The following is a 19,374-nucleotide window of genomic DNA, read 5'->3' as shown; positions in this document are numbered from 1 at the left end:
CACACACACACACACACACACACACACACACACACAGACTCATCAATTCTTTTATCAAGAAACACACTTCACTTAGAACCTGGCTTAAAATTACAATATGCTGTCCTCTAAGGACTCCTCATTCTATTCTGGAGGTCCCTGTCCTAGTTTCTTGCCCATATATGTCTGGTCTGAAAAAGCAATGTCCAAGGTCTAGGAGGGAAAAAAACCCAAAAGATTACAAAGGGTAGCTAGGCCATGAAGTAGGCAGAGCGCCAGCCCTGGAGTCAGGAGGATCTGAGTTCAAATCTGACCTTAGACTAGCTGTGTGACCTGGGTAAGTCACTTAAGCCTGATAGCTATAATAATAATAACAATAATAATAATAATAATAATAATAATAATAAACAAAAAACCAGATCACAGCTCCAAAATTAATTTTTTATGCTTTGGCTATCCTCTCTATTTTTTTAAAAACATATTTGATACAAATTTTCTTTCTGTCTAATGAAATGTACAAAAAGTATCACACTTCAAAATGAAAGGAATTCATTTTAGTTGGCTATGAAGAGCTGGATAAGGTGGAAATATAAGGGTAGGGAAAACATTAACAGTGAGTTTGGGTGAGGGCACTGCAAATTTTGTTGACCAAATAGAATCTTCTAAGTAATTTGCATACTTGAAATAACTATGCAAGTATATTTAGATGGACATATAATTATAGTCAATCACTGTTTAATTTCTTGCAAATGTCACAAGAAAAAAAACTTCATTTTTTTCCTTATTTTATTTCACTAGTTATTTGTTTGCAAGGTGTTTACTGTTACTCTGTCTTCTTCAGTGATTCTCAACAAATCTATAGCATGACATTTCACCTGAACATACACACAAAAATTTGTACATATTTGGAAAGGATCATCTGCCTGTTTTGCATGTCATGTTTTATTTGTTAAGAGGAATATCCTAATCCACAGTATGCTGAAAATACTTCTCCATTTTAATCATTCTCCAACTCCTTGCCAAATACACATAGACTCATCAATATGAGGAAAAATACTTTTATAAGGAAAAAAACTTATTTTAGCACCTAGGTTAAAATCACAATTTGCAGACTGGATAGAAAATAGGCATTACAAAATACTGGGCAATTTTACTATCTCACCATGCTCTACTACTATTTGTAATATGACCAAGGTAAAATAATAATTTTCCAGTTTAAAATTGATAAGGTTGATATCATATTATAATATGTGAATTTAACTTTGTTATAAAATTTTGATTTCATTATGGTTAATTTCTTTCACATATGCAAGTAGTCAAGCTTGCATTTTTAATGAAACATACTCACAGGTTTATGATGGACCAGATCACTTGGGTATCAAACCATCAAAGACACCACTTCAATTCACCTTTTGTAAAAGTGTTCGACTGTGATCATTTTAATTGACCTCCTCTTTTTCAGGGCTTCTTTCCTCCTTATTCCATCCACCCACAGAATCATTTATAAGTGTTCTCTGAGTAAATATTTCTTCAAAAAGTAACATATCCTGTGTTCTGAAGACTAATTACAGAAAAAATAAAAGAATATTGCATTCCCAACTACAATCAAGTATGCATGACACTTTGCTAGGGGGTACATAAAATACAATTAAACACACAGTCCTTACTCTTGAGAAGCTTATAATCTGACAGAAATTTGCAAGCTAGAATGAATGCAATTACAGGGAAAAGTAAAAGGGGAGAAAAAAGACTTTACAATTCAACTAGGTGTAAGAAATAAGACATTGCTTTGGTTAATTCTATAACCTCAAAGTTATAATAAGGGGTTCATTGATATTAATAGGTATACTCTGTCAAACAATTATAAAAAATCTTAAGACGTACTAAAAGAATTTCACATTGCTTCAACATGTATTTTTAAACCAAAATAAATTATTCAATATAACATACTCAAACTACAATAATAACAGTAATATACTATAAAAAAATTCACGTGTTAACCTGAATCTAAAAATTTGGTAACAGGAGGGAAACCTAGTTAATGGCCTAAAGTTAGAATTATAATTCAAGATTGATTTTAGCCCCATGCATTGGAAAATCCTGAAATTATAAACACTCCTGTCTAACCTCTAAAAAAAATAGTTGTCACAACTTTACTTATACTTTGAATAATATCTCAAAGAGTTTTATGAACTTTAATTAAATAAACCTAATATTTTTAGATGTAGTAAAGTAGTATACAGGAATTAAGTCTGTTCCCTTCTGGCTGGTAATATTGCTTTGTTTTGATGTTGGAACCTACATAACATAAAACAGAATCACAATCACAGAATTTTAAGAGTTGGAAAGGATTTTAGTAGCCAGATAGTCTAACTCATAGCTGGAAAAGAATTCTGTCTATAACATACTCATCCAAGTGACCACTGAACCTCCAACTGAAAGTGGGAACCCACTAATTCCCAAGGCAGCCTGTTTCACTTTTGGACTGTGCTAATAATTAGGAAGTTTTCCCATTAAGTGTAAATGTGCAACTGCAGCCTCCTCTTCCCTCTGATTGGAGGCCTGGAGAAAAGAGTAACAAACTCCTCCCAATACCTTCCTTTACAGATGGCAGATACTAGATTTTCAGATTACTCTACTTTGCATTTACTGCTCTGCCTAGTTTCAACTCCCTAAAACAAGATACCCCCATACCCACATGCCAGATATGTCCTGGTGTCCCCTTCCCCTCACTTTCTTGCTTCCTTTTGTATGCTTTCTCTACCCATTAGATTGTAAGCTACTTGATGGCATGGACTGTCTTTTATTAATTGTATCCCTGGAACTTAGCATAATGCCTAATACACAGTAGGCACTCAATATATATGTATTGTGTTGAATTGGATTTCTTCTAGTTCTGACCTTTAGGACCAAACAGGACAAGTCTAATCCCTTTTCCTTCTGATAGCCTTTAAAATATTTGAAGCCATTTACCATGTAGTCCCTCAAGCCTTCTATACTCCAAATTAAATGGCTTTAGTTCTTCCAGCAGGTCCTCACATGGCATGAACTCAATGCCCTTTAGCATCCTAGTTGCCATCATCAGAATGCCATCCTTCATCTAATGTCAACTGGAGAATTGAACAATCTCTATCCTCCTATAAATCTGAAATAGGTAGTTCACTCAAAGTGTTGGAGGGGCACTGAAGGGTTAGGGAAAGACTCCTTTTTTTTTTTCTTGAGGCAATAGGGTTAAGTGACTTGCCCAAGGTTACACAGCTAATGAGTATCATGTGTCTGAGGCCAGGTTTGAACTCAGATCCTCCTGATTCCATGGCCAGTGTTCTATCCACTGTGCCACCTAGCTGCCCCTTAGATTTCTTGACATGACATAGAACATAAAGCTTTTTGCCCAACCCCCCTTAATAACATATTTAGGAAATGGCAATATGAACAAACTCATAAATCTAAGATCAAGAATTTTGGAAGTTTGGGGCAGCTGGGTGGTGCAGTGGATAGAGCGCCGGCCCTGGATTCAGGACGACCTGAGTTCCAATCTGGCCTCAGACACATAACACTTACTAGCTGCGTGACCCTGGGTGAGTCACTTAACCCCATTGCCTAGCCAAAAACAAACAAAAAAAAGATGAAGAAAAAAAAAAGAATTTTGGAAGTTGGATTTAGAAAAAAAAGTCATCATTGTGCTTCTTCCCCTTTCAGTCAAAGTTTACATCTTTATAGAAACATGAGAAATAGAGAATTATCTACTCTCAACTGGGCCCTCATGGCAGGAAGGAAACACTTTACTCCTCTCTAATTAATTCTCTAATTCACCACAAAACCTGTTTCAAATCTCTCAAGGCTCCCAAACCAATCCCTCTCCCACTCTTCTCAGCTAAAAATTTCACCTATTACTTTAATGAAGAAATCTAGACTGCTCTCCACAAACTCCCTCTTCTCATTACATCTCTGACACCCCCCAGAAACTCCTCCTTTGGTCTCTAAAGAAGAGGCTGCCCATTTTCTCATCATCATCTCATCTAATCCCTCTATTGTACTTGTACCTAGATCCCATCCACTCCTGACTTCTCCAGCTCTTACTCCTCCATTCCTGACTACTGACCTTCCTGGCTTCCTTTAAGTCCCACCTCTTTTGGAACCTTTCCCAACCCTTCTTAATTCCAGGGCTTTCCCTCTTCTAATTATTTCCAGTTTATCCATAAAAAGTTTGTTATGTACATACTTGTTTGCATGTTGTCTTCTCTATTAGACTATAAATTCCTTGAGGGCAGGGACTGTCTTTTACCACCCCCACTTTTTTTTTAATCCCCAGCACTTCATACAGTGCTTGCCAGCACATTAAGTAGGTGCTTAATAAATGTTGATTGACTGATTGTTGAATCTACTGGCCTTTTCTCACTCCTTATCCTTCTTAACCTCCTTGTAGCATTTGATAATGGTAATCACCTCCTCCAGGAAACTTTTATCTTAATGTCTTAGTTCTCCTCTTACTTGTCTAATTACTTGTCAGTCTTCTTTGCTGTTTCTTCAACTATGTCATGCTCCCTAACTGTAATTATAACCAAAACTCTGTCTTGAGCCATCTTTTCTCTCTGTAATCTCTTTTGGTCGCATCAGCTTCCACAGGTACAATTGTCATCTTTACACAGATCTCTCCATTCCTACTTTTTCTTGATATCCAGTCCCAAAACATCAACTGCCTATTGGACACCTCAAACTATAAGTCCTGTAAGCATCTTATATGCATCAAGTCTAAAATAGGACTTGAAAATCCACACTTCTTCCAAAACTTCCCTATTTACTGTCAAGAGCTCCCAGCCCCATCCTTCCAGTCAGTCAGGGTTACAATTTTGGTCTCATCATCAACATCTCATTCTGATTTACCCCAAATATCTGATAACTATCTAACTTTTTATTTCTATCTCCATAATATCTCTCAGAATGTTCCTTTCATCCTACTCACACAGCCATAGGTATACTTCTGACTCTTACAACTTCGAGCTTGGACTATTGTAATAATTACCTAATAGGTGTCCCTGCCTCAAGCCTCTAACTTCTCCAATGCATTCTTCACACAGCTGCCAAGTGATTTCCACAAAGCAGAGATCCAACTATGTCATCCTCCTATTCAGTGAACTCCAGTGTTTCCCTATTATTACCTCAATGACAAAATAAAAACTCCTCTATTTGACATTTAAAACTCAGTCACTTCCTATGTTTCCAATAATCTTATACATCCCCTTCTCCCTTCATTTATTCTCTGGTTCAGGTATACAGGGCTGCTTGCTGTGTCCCATCTCCTGTAGCCACCTTTGCCCTGCCGTTGATGCCTGGAATCTTCTGCTCTTAACCTTCACTTCAAAGAATCCCTGGTTAAGACTCAATTCCAACTCTACCACCTATAAAAGGCCTTTCCTGGTCCCTCAGATGTCAGTGCCTTCCATTCTATGATTACCTTTTATGTACATTATATATATAACTACACTTACCCAGTTTTTTGGTGATTTTTCACCAAAAAAAAAATTATTGTGAGATATGTATTTACAGTATTACCATACCCATTTCACAGATAAGTAAATTTAATTTGGCAATCTAACCAATAATTGCAATAATGCCAAACTGCTTCCCAATATAAAAACTCATCTTTTAAAGTCAAAGATCCTCTCCCACGATAATGTACGATTATGAATCTTAGAACTGTTGAATCTCCAAAGAATCAAAGTTGCAGATGTCCCAAATGTCAATGGAGATGTGTATCACTTAGTTTGCCAAATACAATCCAGCCCCTTGATGTCTTTCTGTTTGATTTTGCTCCCAATTCACTGTCTTTATTTATTCATTTATTTATTTCTTTATCTGCCTGTGGAAAAACAACATCTTTTCCTTCTCCACTGTCATCAAAAGTATCCTATTCACAAGATGATATATGAGGATATTAATGAAGAAATAATCAAAAAAAGGAAATGGGCAAGTCATGTAGCAAAAGTGAAGGATAACATTTAGACAGACCAAATACTGTACTAGAACACCAAAAATAATAAAAAGCTCTAGAGAGAAAAGCCACTAGGGGGTGGGGTAAATCTTGTATGGAGTATCTAAAGCAGAAAATAGACAAGAACTTCACAGAATAAGAAGGCATAGATAGGTTGCAATCAGCATTGATTGAGAGTATTAGTATTTCTTACAGTAATGAGATCACAAATACAGTAACACACTTATGGATTCTAATACTAATTCCAAAAAGATGTAGTATGAACAAAGTTATATGAGAAAAGTGAATAATACAAAATAGGTGTGGTAACAAGATCATAGATTTAAGCAAGGAAGTATTTTTAGAGGCCATTGAGTTCAACAACCTTATTTTACAAATGACAGAAGTAAAGCACACAGAGGTTAAGTGACTTTTCAAGGATCACACAGTTAGTAATAGTGTCTAAAGGAAGGATCTGAACCCAAGTTTTCCTGATTCCAAGCCCAGTGCATTTTCACTATACCAGGATGCCTCTAGAGATCATACTGAGCATTGGATGATACTTCGAATTCTAATCCTTTGTGCCATTTTTAGAGATATATTAATATGTTATCAAAATACTTATGACCAGACGACTTACGACCTTTCATGTTTGTATTTTATAGTTGAATTGTTATAGCTGTTTTCAGAAAACAAACTGCACATTACAAAATCTGGAATTTAATTTGAAAAGCCAAACTAGCAAGCTACTTTAGTATAGTGATTCCAAACATAAAAGACACCTGCCAGTTTTCCTTTACCATTGTCTTTCATGGCATTAGCTCTCCTTTAAGGAGTTATACATTCCTCAGATGTGGAGGAAGCTAGATTTGTTTCTCCTTTTTCAAAATAGAAAGATGACCATTTATGACTATAATATACTACATTTGTACACAAATATACCGCTTTTGTATACATATACATGTATATATACACAGATACACACATACACATGTCTATACACACGTATACACATACACACATACATGTATGTACACGCATACACACATATATGGATATATAAACAAATAGGGTAGGGTATAGTTTCATATTTAGGGCCAGCATAACAATGTGATACCAACATACCAATTAAATTTCTTCATTAGAAAACTAAAACATTCCTGAGACTTTTTACCTTTCAAAGGTTTAACTTTAATGTCATCAAGTTTAATTTAACCCAGGTTGGCAAACTTCAGTGAAAGGGTTAAATTCAGCCCTCTGCCTGTTTTTGTTTGGCCTATGAGCTAATGCATTAGCCCACCCCTGATTTAATCTAAAATTATTTCTAAATCATTAATGACTCTGCTTTAACAGTATACAAAATTAGAAGGAAAAAGTAGACCAAATTATTTTGTAGGAAAATAAGTCAAAATACAATAAGAAAGACAAGACACAGGCTTAAACAAAAACATATTATACCATTACCTACCTCCCAGAAATGCCATTAGCCACTTGTTTATGTTTACAGGGCTTAGAAGTAAGGGGTGATGAAGTAGGGGACAAGTTCAGTGGAGCAATCAGACTGTTGATTATTTCAGTCAGTTGTGCACTCTGCAAGAAAATCGTCAACTTTTTAGTATTTCCATGCATGAATCTGAACATTATCTAAATTTTTGATATCATACATCACTTTAATGTTTAACTTCTCCTCAAAAAAGTAAACTTTACATTTTTAGTAAAGGTCTTAATCTCACAATTTCTACTAGTATTGGCTTCTATCTTCTTATATGTACTTATACAAATGTAAGCAGCCAAAAATATTACTTCCTTTCTGCTACCCTTTCTCTACTATTGTCATATTGTCCTCTCTAACTATAAATGTTTATGCTGGTTTTTTAAAAAAAAAAATCTGTTTATTTGATGTTGATTCTAACCTTATTTAGAGTGTATGAAGACTATTTTCCTCAAAAATCAACTGTACAAGTAAGAGTGGCAGGCATGGTTAGACAGCGGCTTGGCTGAAAACAAGATCTGAGGGTTTTAGTAAATTAAAAGCTCAAAATCAAACAACAATGTGATGTGGCAACAACAAGAGCTAATGCAATTCAGAGAGGCATAAGTTCCAAAAATGATGGGATAGCTCCTCTCTGCTTTTCCCTGCTGAAACATCTCTGTAGTATTGTGTGCAGATCTAAGTTACACAGTACCTACAAAGGATATGAATTAATAGCCTGGAAAATGTATAGAAGACAAACATGATGATGAAAGGTCTTTCAAATCATATGAGGATCACCTGAAAGAACTGCGGATGTTTAGTCTGGAAAAGAGAGAGCTTGGAGATGACAGCTGTATTCAAGTAGTTAAAGGGGTGTCATTTGAAAAAGGGATTGGACTTGCTCTGTTTGGTCCCATAGGGCTGAGGAAGTTGCAGAAAAGCAAATTTAGGCTTGATCACAAGAAAAAAATTCCTAGCCATGAAAAGTATCCAGAAGCAGAAAGGGCTGCATTTAGAAGTTAGTGGGTACCCTGTCACTCAGAAACTTAGCAGAGCCTGATGACAGCTTATCAATCACCTTATCAAACTACAATAGGGGTTCCTTTAGGATATGAGTTTTAATCAATTAAAAGCCATTGGAATCCTTTCTAGTTCTAAAATTCTGTGATTTTGTGCTTTCTATCTTGACACATTTAAGCATATTTAATGCTAACATTTTAAGTAAATTATTCAATCTAGCATATTACCTGCAAATAATATGAACCTCTTTCCCCATCCTTCTATCCCCAACAAAGCCAACAAAATACCCCAATCCCATAGATATAGATAGGAAAGTTATATTACTTTGAAAAAAAGAAAATACCTCTTTTTGAAAGTCATGTGTATGAAACTAGCTAAGCTTGTTCTTAGGGATGGGGTTATTGAAGAATGAGAGAATTCACTACATGATCTATAAGCTCTCTTGCAGCTTTAAAAATTCTGTGATTATGAGAATGTGAAAGAAAAGTTAAATCGGCTTATATAGTCATGAAGGAACTATCATCATCTTAAGAGAAGAACATCGAATCATTTTTATATTGCAATCTCTTGGCAAATAAACAATCCCACTTTCCAAAATATATCTTTTATTATAATTAATTTCTTCCTTTAATTTAATTAATTAATAGATTATGGTTCTCAAAAGAAGGGGAGAAATCAGGTTCTTGTTATTCTTCCTCTACAAAAAATCAGGATCTTGAAAAGAGACCTTAGTCACACATGACAACAAAGGCATAGAAGACTTAACGAATGTTCAATGAGCTAGACTGAAAAATTAGCACTTTCAATCTTAATAGTGTCACTTTGTTACATTAATCACTAAGTGAAAAATCATACGAATGAATAATAAGGAAACAATAAAAGTTCAGACACATAATAGCTGCACCTGTCTTCTACAGAGACAATGCTGATAAAATTCTTTGTCTTGAACAGAATATGCTTTGATAATTCAATGGATCTGTTAACTCACAGATATGAGAAAGCCCCTCCAATGACACAAATTTTCATCTATCCATGTTTTCTTTTTGTTTTTTTCAATAGTTAACTCAAGAAAAAATTTTAAGTATAGAAAAATGCACATGCCAAAAAACTATAACATAACTCAACCCATGTACTTTATTCAAGAGTGAATCAATAACCAATATGAACTTGATATTTTAATAATACTTTAAGGAAAAAAATGAGTAAAATTTTTTTTTCCAATTTTATTCTGCAGAAACCAAGTACCAAATTTGTGGATATGCTGAAAAAGCAAATTTGAGGGCCATAACAACACAGTTTCTTAAAGAGAAGTTAAATGCACTTGTAAGGATATTTTCCAATAAAAATCAATTTAACCAACTCATAAGATTCCCTAATTCATACTCTGGAGTTACCCAAATGTTACATATTCAATAACTTATTAAGTGCCTACAATATGTAAGACATGAGGCTAAGCACCAAGTATACAAAGACAAAAATAAAACAGTCCCTACCCTACAGAACAGGTGTGATAATAGGATTGTAGATGCAGAGACAGGAGGGCCCTTAGAAGCCACTGAGTTCAACACTCATTTTACAAATGATGAAAGTGATGCACACAGAGGTTAGCAACTTTTCCAGGGTCACATAGCTAGTGTCTAAAACCAGGATTTGAATCTAGGTCCTCTTGACTCCAACTTCACTGCCCTATTCAGTGTCCTATTATGCACTATATCTGACTGCATTTGAAGACCACAATGATCTTTGAATAATGCTTTGATTTGATATATTTTCAAGTCATTTATGACTAGGTAATTTGTGACCTCTCTACAATCATCTCTAGAAAATCAGCATATTGATGACTGATTATTAACTATGCATTTCTCTGTCACTCAGGATGCATCTCTGCTGCTTCCTACTAACAATATATGCTCAGGGAAAGCAAATGAAATTAACAGAAATAAAATAACATATGAATTGGGTGCTATGTTTAATCGCCATTTTGTAGAACAGGAAAACTGAGGCAGAGAGAGATTAAATGACTTGCCCAGGGTCACACAGCTAGTATTCTGCCTGTGGCAGGATTCAAATTCAGTTCTTCCTGACGCCAAAGCCAAAACAGCCTCCATTATGATTCCAATACTTCCATGGGTTCTTGATCTTTGGAATATGGACATTCCCTCTAGTGGTACAGATTCCTAGCCACACTTTTTCATCCTCTGTGACACTTGTTCATATCCTCCTGTAAATCCACCAGTGGGCCAATGTCTTTCCAACAAAACATGGATAACAACAGAGCTTGCAAGCTATCCATAAAGTTGCCTCTTGCCTATCTACACAAGAAGTCCACCTTCTTGTTTGCTTATACATCCCCGTAATGGTGTCTATTTTATCCCGCTTTTCCAGCAACTCCTCATTCATAATATGCTACAGACTCTTCACACTCCACATATTTCCTTGGGTGTCCAGTACAGCCCAATTAGAATAAAATGTAATTAGGAGATATTTATCAAACTAAATAAAAATAAAATGCAACATAAAAAAAGTTAAGCTAAGGTTTTCTAAGCCTCATTTCTATGTAAGTTTGACAACAGGCCTTCATTTTCTTATTCATTCTTCCTGAACTGAAAGTTGAGTTGAAGCTTCATCTTGAATTATTGTCAGTTTTGGAATGTCTACAGTGTTTTGGAGCTTGATGCTCATCAGAACATCATCAATCAATCAACAAGCATTTATTAAGCACTTATTATGTGCCAGGCACTCTGCTAGCTTCTGGGATGCAAAGATCCCTATCTTCAAAGATCTTAGAGTCTACAGGGGAAGACAGGGGAAGGAGAGGAAATGCACATATATACAAAATGTACAGGTATGAGGTAAGTGGGAGGGGGATATCCTCACTTTCAGATATCTTGAAAAGCAGAACATTTGATGCAGTCCAGTTCTTCCTATCTTTTTTTTTTTTGCCACTTCTACTTCTCAAGTAACACTGTGATGCTAGAATCAAAATGTGAATGGGGAAGAATTTGCTATAGAAACATCCTCAGATGTCTTCCACTGTAACTTTTTCCAATTTCATTCTTAAATTGGGACAATGTGCCTCAGTTGGATCTCTTGCCAAGCTTTCATTTTTTTCCCTCCAATGTTTCCCTTTTTTAAGGAGGTGATACAACTCATAATCTTTTGTCATACTCATCCATAAGATTTTACAAACTGGTTTATGTTATAAATCAACAGTGCCTTCTGCAGCCACCTACCTCTCTTTCTGGAAAAAAGGACAAATTTGCTAATTAAGGTGGTTTCTATTTTCTTTTGATCTCTTCATCCGTCAAATGACCAAAATCAGCTAAACTTTCTTTTTTTTTTCCTGAGGAAATGATGATAGCTTATGTCAATATCCACTCTTTTCTCTATTTCTCATTTTGAGGCACTGATGGGCATATAAATGGGAATGGAAATGATTTCATTTGCATACAGAATTTCTGAATGATTCAGCTCTTTATCAACGCAAGTCAGGACACTGATACTGTGTTTAAGTAAGTCAGGTTGGAGTTGCCCCAAATGCATGCCATTATCTTCTCATTTTTATTCTTTCTCCTCACTGGGATTTTATTTTGATCTTTCTCTAACAAGAAGGTAGGATAAAGACAGCTCAATTGGAAATGACCCCCACGTAAAAAGTAAACAGTTATTTCTTATTTGCCAAAATACAACCATTTTCATTTTTGTAATTTTAGTTGGTGCTCACAGCGTTCAGTGCTTCCAAGCTCTTATATTAAAGAAACTATTCATGACATATAGACATGAGTCTTATAGAATCTATTCTTTGGTGTCTCTTATTTCTTACTCTTGAACCATATTTTCTAAAATGTTTTTCACTGTCCTTTTCCTTTAAGTTACCAAGTATTAAATTATGTGTTGACTTAATTTGGAAGATTTTAATAAATTCTTCGTTGCAACAGATAACGCAGTATAGCTGAAATTATTGTTATAGTGGTCTTTTTTCAGATATTATTATGAGCACTGCAATAGATCAAGCATCTCATGAAACGATATTGCTTGTTGTCTTTGAGTATCTGATAAAAGAAACTCTGCTGACTCATTTATTTGCCTCTCCAAAGAGAATCTGTGAGCCATCTTTCCATTTAACTACTATCTTTAGTAACCTGGTTTAATTTATAGCAAGAATGTCACTATTGATACGTTCCAGATCCTCTATTAGTTTGTCCATTAACATTGATCATTGCATGATGATCTCATACATTTATTGAACAAGTATTTATCAAGCACCTATTATATGCCAGGAATTGTGCTAAGCTCTAGGAAATGCAAAGAACAAAATAAATGTCTAATCTCAAGAAACTTAAATTCTGTTAGGGGAAAACATGCACACAGAGAAGTAAATACAGTATATACACACACACACACATATACATACATACATATATATATACACACACCACACATATACATACATATATATATACACACACACACACACACACACACACACACACACACAAAAATAAATACAAAGCAATATTGAAGTTAGACGAATGCTAACAACTGAGAAGATCAGGGACACCTTATGCAAGAGACAGTGATCGAGCCTTAAACGATGCTAGGGACTCCAAAAGCAGATGTAAAGAGTAGATGCATTCCAGATCAGAGGGGACATACTTTGCATATGGAATGCCATGTATGAGTATAGCAAATAAAATGGTTTGGCTCGAATATTGAGTACAAAAAGTGAATAATGTGAAATAAATCTAGAAACACAAGCTGGAGTTGGATAGTGAAGGTAATGTCAAACAAAGGACTTTATATTTGTTAAGCAAAGCGGTGACAGGGTCAGACCTATGCTTTGGGAATAACCTTTTCATATCTGTGTGGAAAATGAACTAGACAAAGGAGACAGCTGAGGCAGAAAAACCAAGTAGGAGAATGTTACAACAGTCCAGGCAAGAAGTGATAAGGGCTTGTACTACTGTAGTTGTCCTGTGATTGACACATACAGGAGAGATGTCACAGGGTTAGAAAGAATAAAACCTAATTACGGTGAAGGAGGTGAGAGTAAAAGCTCAATGATGACTAAAGTTACAAAGCTCAATGAATGGAAAGATGGTGGTATCCTCAAAAGAAATAGTAAAGTTTGGGGAGAGGGGTGGGTTTGAAGATTAAGTCTGATATTCCTACATTACATTCAATTGGACATGTCTAACAAGCAATTAGTGATACTGAATTTGGAAAAGAGACTAGGAACCATTTAGTATTGGTAATTTTTTCATGGGTTACCCTGGCCAAAGATTTCTTTACCATGTGGCCAGCCCTAATAAAAAACCTAAATATCATGCAATCCATGCAAATCCAGCCAATGTAAGCAAATTCCTAAACTTATGAAATTTCAGTGTTTAAATCACTGATATGATTAAGTGATTTAGGCTATCCCCCTGCTCCCTGAGCTGCCATTATTGACAGTGCACCTTTTCTCATAATTTCCTGACGCTGCTCTTCATCTTGTAACAGCCACCAATGACCCTCCAAAAAACAATAAAATCTGGAAAAAATTAAGATATGATCTTTGGACCACATAGGTAACCCTGTGATACTGAATAGGGTGGGCAGAGAAAGAAGAAAAGTTACAGGAAAAAGCTGTAGCTTTGAAGTAAAACTATGGATTCAGAAGCAGGTGAAGAAACTAGATTAAAAAAAGTAATTTTAGAGAGTTGGCAACAGGCGGCAGACTCTTAGGCAGGACTTTATTGCCCTCAAATATCTTCCCATTTGCTACCTAAAATTCCATTATTAGAATGTTACAAGATCATAGATCTAAGACTGAAAGAAACCTCAGAAGTCATTTGGTCCAACCAAATTTTTGGTTCATTTTACAGCTGAGGAAAATGAGTCTCAGGTAGGTAAGTGACATTCCCAAGTTCACACTGGTAGAAAATGTCAGAGATAGAATTTGAACCTTATTTGTGTTCACCAGCAAACACTTTTAAAAGAGAAATATACAGGTGAAGGTTTCATCACCTTACTTTTATTCTACTACCTAGAAGAGATAAGCTGTAAACATATGTTGGAATGTTAATTCAGGCAAAATGGAGAAAAAGTTATATGACAGCAAATTTTGGAACATGGAATTATTTCCAGAGGATGGAAGGCATGGAGGGAGATAAAACTATGAACAGTAGGAATTTTGGGCAGCCTAAGGAGACTGGGTGGCACCAGGAGATAAGAGAGGGTCATATAAAGGGAAGTAGGAAAATGCCAACGACTAACTCCACCTGTGGGTATCTCCACATGCTGAAAGAATAAAGAACTCTGATTCCTCCTTTTCTTCTACTTCCTTTCCTATATCATATACTTCATCTGCTGCAAGGACTAAGAATTATTAATAATGCATTTCAATTACACCATCGCTTAGATAGGTTTCTGAGGACATTCCTAAAAACCAGCACAACTTATAACAGATTCTGTAAGACAATTAACTCTTTTTCTTCTCTTTTTTTTTTTATGGGACCTACAGCTTCATTGGCATAAGGAACTGAAGTAAAGAACTTCCTGACCAAAGCATATCCTTGCTTGTGATTTATAATCTTAGAGAGTTACCTGGGACACTTATAGGTTAAGTCATACAGGATCACACAGCCAGTTCTTTTCAGAGGTGTAACCTGAATTTAGCTTTTCCTGACCCCAAGGACAATTTTCTGTCCATTACACCATGCTGCCACGCATCTATAGTTCAAAATAGTTGACTTAGAAATAAATTTTATGAATATGTGTTGGTTAATGGGCAAATTGGGGATCTGCTTCTGAAGTTTTAGATTATCTGTGCTACTGCTCTCCTTTATTAGCACAGATAATGAGGAGTGGCTATACACATATTTTTTAATTTAACTAGAAGTTGACATGATAACCTGGCATATCAGGAAACTGATCCCTGGGATATGTAAGATGTCACATGTCCAGGCACTAGTCTATTACAGTTTCTCAGATCACTAGCAAGGACTACTATATCCCTATGGTATGTACCAGGTATATTCTCATTCAAACTTGAAAATCTCTAAAAGGCTAGGATGATTATGGGGTCACTTGGGAAGACTAAATTAGTTCAAAAATCACAGGCATGCCCTGAATCAAACAATCCCTGGGAATACCAATGATAGATTCCAAATAACAGGGGAGACCCCAGAACCAAAATGACTAGAGAGGCACATTTTAACCTTCTATTTACACACAAGTATTTCATAAGAGAAAAATGGCTATTCTATGTTTGGCATAATTAATGAGTAAGGTATAGAAAACAGCCTATTGCCTGAAAAAAAGTCTCTGAAATAGAGTTGTCTTGGAAGAAAACAGATTTTCATTTTCAGTATAAAAAAACTACCACATAGTAGCTTTTTGTCATTTATTTATATTTTAGATTTATAGACATCTGAATTATAGCAACATGTTAAATGGACATTTTACTAAATTAGTAATATAAAAAGTGATTTGTAATTATAATTAATATAATGTATTTATATATGTGTATATATAATATATATTTATATATATATGTACATATATATAATTCACTGTTGTCCATTTAAATGCTTTCAAAGCTATAAAAAATTGACTCCTTGTGAAATTCTATTCCTACTTCACTTTACCTGTTTTTCTATGTTTCGAAGAAGTAGTGTAGGGCTACTTGGTGACATTTCAAAATCTTGTTCTGGTAAAGAATCTTGTCTTTCCTGGGGAACCTGAGAATTCCCTGTGGTGTTTAATAAAGTTCCTTGGTCTGTCAATTGTATCTGCTTCTTCAAAATATCTTTTGGAAGTTGGCATTCTTCTAGGACCACTGCTCCCTAAATAACAACAATTAAACACAATTCAATTAAGGACAAAATTCATTCCATATGATTTTTAGAATTACATATAAATGCAGATTTCTTAATACTGAAGCAACAGAAAGCGAAAATTTAGAGAGTATAATTTTTTTGAAAACCTGAAATGTATTAAAGCATATGTAATGAAAAAGAAATCAGACTATCATTTGCGTAATTTATTTCCTTGCTTTATAATCAGTAAATATAGGACTTTGAGCTGAAAATGACTTTAAAAATACATCTAGTCCTATTCTCTCATTTTACAAATGAAGGGAGTCTGACAGGTCACATGACTTGCCAAAATTCACACCAGTAACTACCAAAAAGTGAAAAAAGAAAAATGAATAATAATCTTGCTAAAGCATGCTGACCACATCACTCCCTGAACAAGAATCCCTATTTCCTCTGAAATAAAATCCAAATATTCAGCTGAGCATTTGAAGCCCTTTCAATACCTTTCTGGACTTATTACACATTACTCCAAATTTGCCCTTCCTTTAACTCAACATTCCATCTCTTCTATGCCTTTGCAAAGGCTTTTCCTATATGACTAGAAGACTCTTTCTTCACTACCATCTCCTAGAATTCTTGGCTTTCTTCAAAGCTCAATTCAGTTTGACCAGCTCCTATGGGAAGTTTTCCCTAGTTATCAAAATTTACTCTCTCCTCAAATTATCTCATATTTACTTATCTATGTAAATGTTGTATTCTGCCAATAGAATGTAAGTATCTGTACTCTCTTTCATAGTCAAACTCCTAGACAAAACTGTCTCCACTCATTGCCTAGGTGCAGGGGAAAGCATGGTGAAGTGGAAAGAACGCTGAATCTGCAATCACACTGAGTTTGAATCCTGGCTCTCTGTGACCTTGGCCAATCACTTCACCTCTTTGGGCATCAATTAACTCAACTGCAAAAATAAGGCATTTGGAGTAGATAACATCTAAGGTAATTTTCATCTCTAGAAATGTTATCCTGACCTCTCACTCACTGCTCAACCTCTTGCTATATGGATTCTTTGTCATCACTTAACTATACAAACTACTCTTTCCAAAGCTACTGTCTCTTAATTGACAAATCCAAGGTCTCTCTAAGTACTTTGCACAGTACCTGGCACATAGTAAGTGCTTAATAAATGCTAGTTGACTGACTGACCTTTTATATCCTCATTCTTCTTGACTTCTCTCCATCATTTGATACTGCTAATCACCTTCTCTTCCTAGGTACTCTCCCCTATCTGGGTTTTCATGACACTACTTTCTCTTTTTTTCCTATTACCTGACTAATAGACCCTCGGTCTTCTTTCCTGGATCATGATTCTTGCCCTGCCCTCTAACTGTGAGTAAAGCTCTGTACTGGGCTCTCTTTTCTTTCTGACTACATACTCTTTCTCTCTCTGGATGATCTCATTAGCTCCCATAACTTCAAGTATTATCTTTATATAGATAACTCCCGTATCTATACATCCAACATTTTCTCCTTTCTCCTAAGCTTCAGGTTTATATCACCAACTGCCTATTGTATATTTTGATTTATACGTCCCAAAGACAGTTCAAACTCAACATGCACAAAATAGAAATTTATACCTTTTTGGAACTGCTCTATTTCTGTTGAGGGCACCATCCCTGTAGGTCCTCAATTTCACTATTTCAGAGCTGTTCTCAACTCTTTACTCTCACTTACCACATCTTTTCAGTTGCTATTTTGTATTGGGGCGGGGGGGAAGTAGTTTTTAATGTCTGGGAATCCCTATCTCACCCAAGCTGGAAATGCTGAGGCTACCCCCTAGGCCAAACTACTGTGGATCCGCATGGAAGCTTTGATCTGCTCCATTTCTCATATGCACTGTTTTGCCTCTCCTTAGGCCTCCTCTATTTCAGGTGGCCACCAGATTGGTGCTCAACTGAGCAGATACCAGATTGGCTTTAAAGTCTTACTGCAACCCAAAACTCCCAAACTCAAATGATCTGCCAGCTTCAGCCTCAGCCTTCTAGAGAGCAGAGTGTAATCCCTGGCATGGACCACCACTTCCAGCTGAAGTCTGCTTAATTCTACTTCCATAGCCCTCACATTCATCACCTTATCTCTATTCACATAGATACCACTCTGATCTAGGTCTTCTTTTAGGCTGTCATTACCTCTCACCTTGTCCTTACTGCCTTGATCAAATCCCTTCTTTCTCCAATCCATACTCCATACAACTGGCAAAGTGATATTTCTAAAGCACAAATGTGACCTTGTCCCTCCCCTACCCAATAAGCTCCAATGGTTCCTATTACCTCTATGATCAAATACAAACTCTTCCATTTGGCATTTAGAGACCTTCATAATCTGGCTCCAAACTACCTACCTACAATTATCCTCCTTCAATCATTGTTTCTGTCCAATCAAAGTATACTACTAGCTGTCCTTCATAAACAACACTCCACCTTCTGCCTGCATGCCTTTTTACTAGTGATAGTTCCTTGTACCTGAAATATATCCCCTCTTCACTTCTACCTGTTAGAATACTTCCTTGTTTCTTTCAAAGCTCAGCTTAAACACCACGTCCTAGAGGAGGCTGTTCCTGATTCTCCCAACATGCTGATGCCTTTTCTCCCAAACTACCTTATATTTAATATATTTTGTAACTGTAGTTCTGTGAATAAAATGTAAGTTCCTTGACATCAGAGGCTATTTCAATTTTGTCTTCATGTGCCCAACATGTAGCAGGTCATAGTTGCCTAATAAATGTTTGTTGAATTTAACTATTCTCTTCATCACTCAAAGCATTCAAATGTTTAGATGTTGAGAAGATTCTTACAATGGGTAAAAGTAGTTCACATTTATACAGTGCTTCACAGTAACAGAGCACTGTTAAATGCATCACCTCTTTTAATGCCAACAAGCGTGTTAGGTTAACACCATTACTTAGATGGATCAGGAGAACATCTTCCACATATTGTGCCATCCCACGTACCTTACCTTCTACAATTCTTGTCCATGTTTTTCTATAAATTCTCCCTTGATGTTCTACATAATACACTAGAGGATTTTCTTTACTTCTCGGAATATTTCTGGAGTGTCAATTTAATACTCAGGT

General features: G+C 35.7%; 1 protein-coding gene across 3 annotated transcripts in view; it reads right to left on the bottom strand.

The window, feature by feature from the left end:
* KANSL1L (KAT8 regulatory NSL complex subunit 1 like) overlaps positions 1 to 19,374 on the bottom strand; it is a 141,948-nt gene that overhangs the window by 69,347 nt on the left and 53,227 nt on the right. For all 3 annotated transcript variants that reach the window (XM_078147388.1, XM_021008773.2, XM_021008777.2), the window contains exons 3-4: positions 16,076 to 16,273; positions 7,419 to 7,540 (exon numbers count right to left, since the gene is read on the bottom strand). In XM_078147388.1, the coding sequence (XP_078003514.1) occupies positions 7,419 to 7,540; positions 16,076 to 16,273 (320 nt within the window). The remainder of the gene's footprint in view (positions 1 to 7,418; positions 7,541 to 16,075; positions 16,274 to 19,374) is intronic.

The sequence above is a fragment of the Phascolarctos cinereus genome, unplaced genomic scaffold (assembly GCF_003287225.1).
Source record: "Phascolarctos cinereus isolate Bilbo 61053 unplaced genomic scaffold, phaCin_HiC Scaffold_7;HRSCAF=346, whole genome shotgun sequence".
Lineage (NCBI taxonomy): Eukaryota > Metazoa > Chordata > Mammalia > Diprotodontia > Phascolarctidae > Phascolarctos > Phascolarctos cinereus.
The sequence above is the reverse complement of the archived record's forward strand: the minus strand, read 5'-3'. Positions and strand labels throughout refer to the sequence as shown.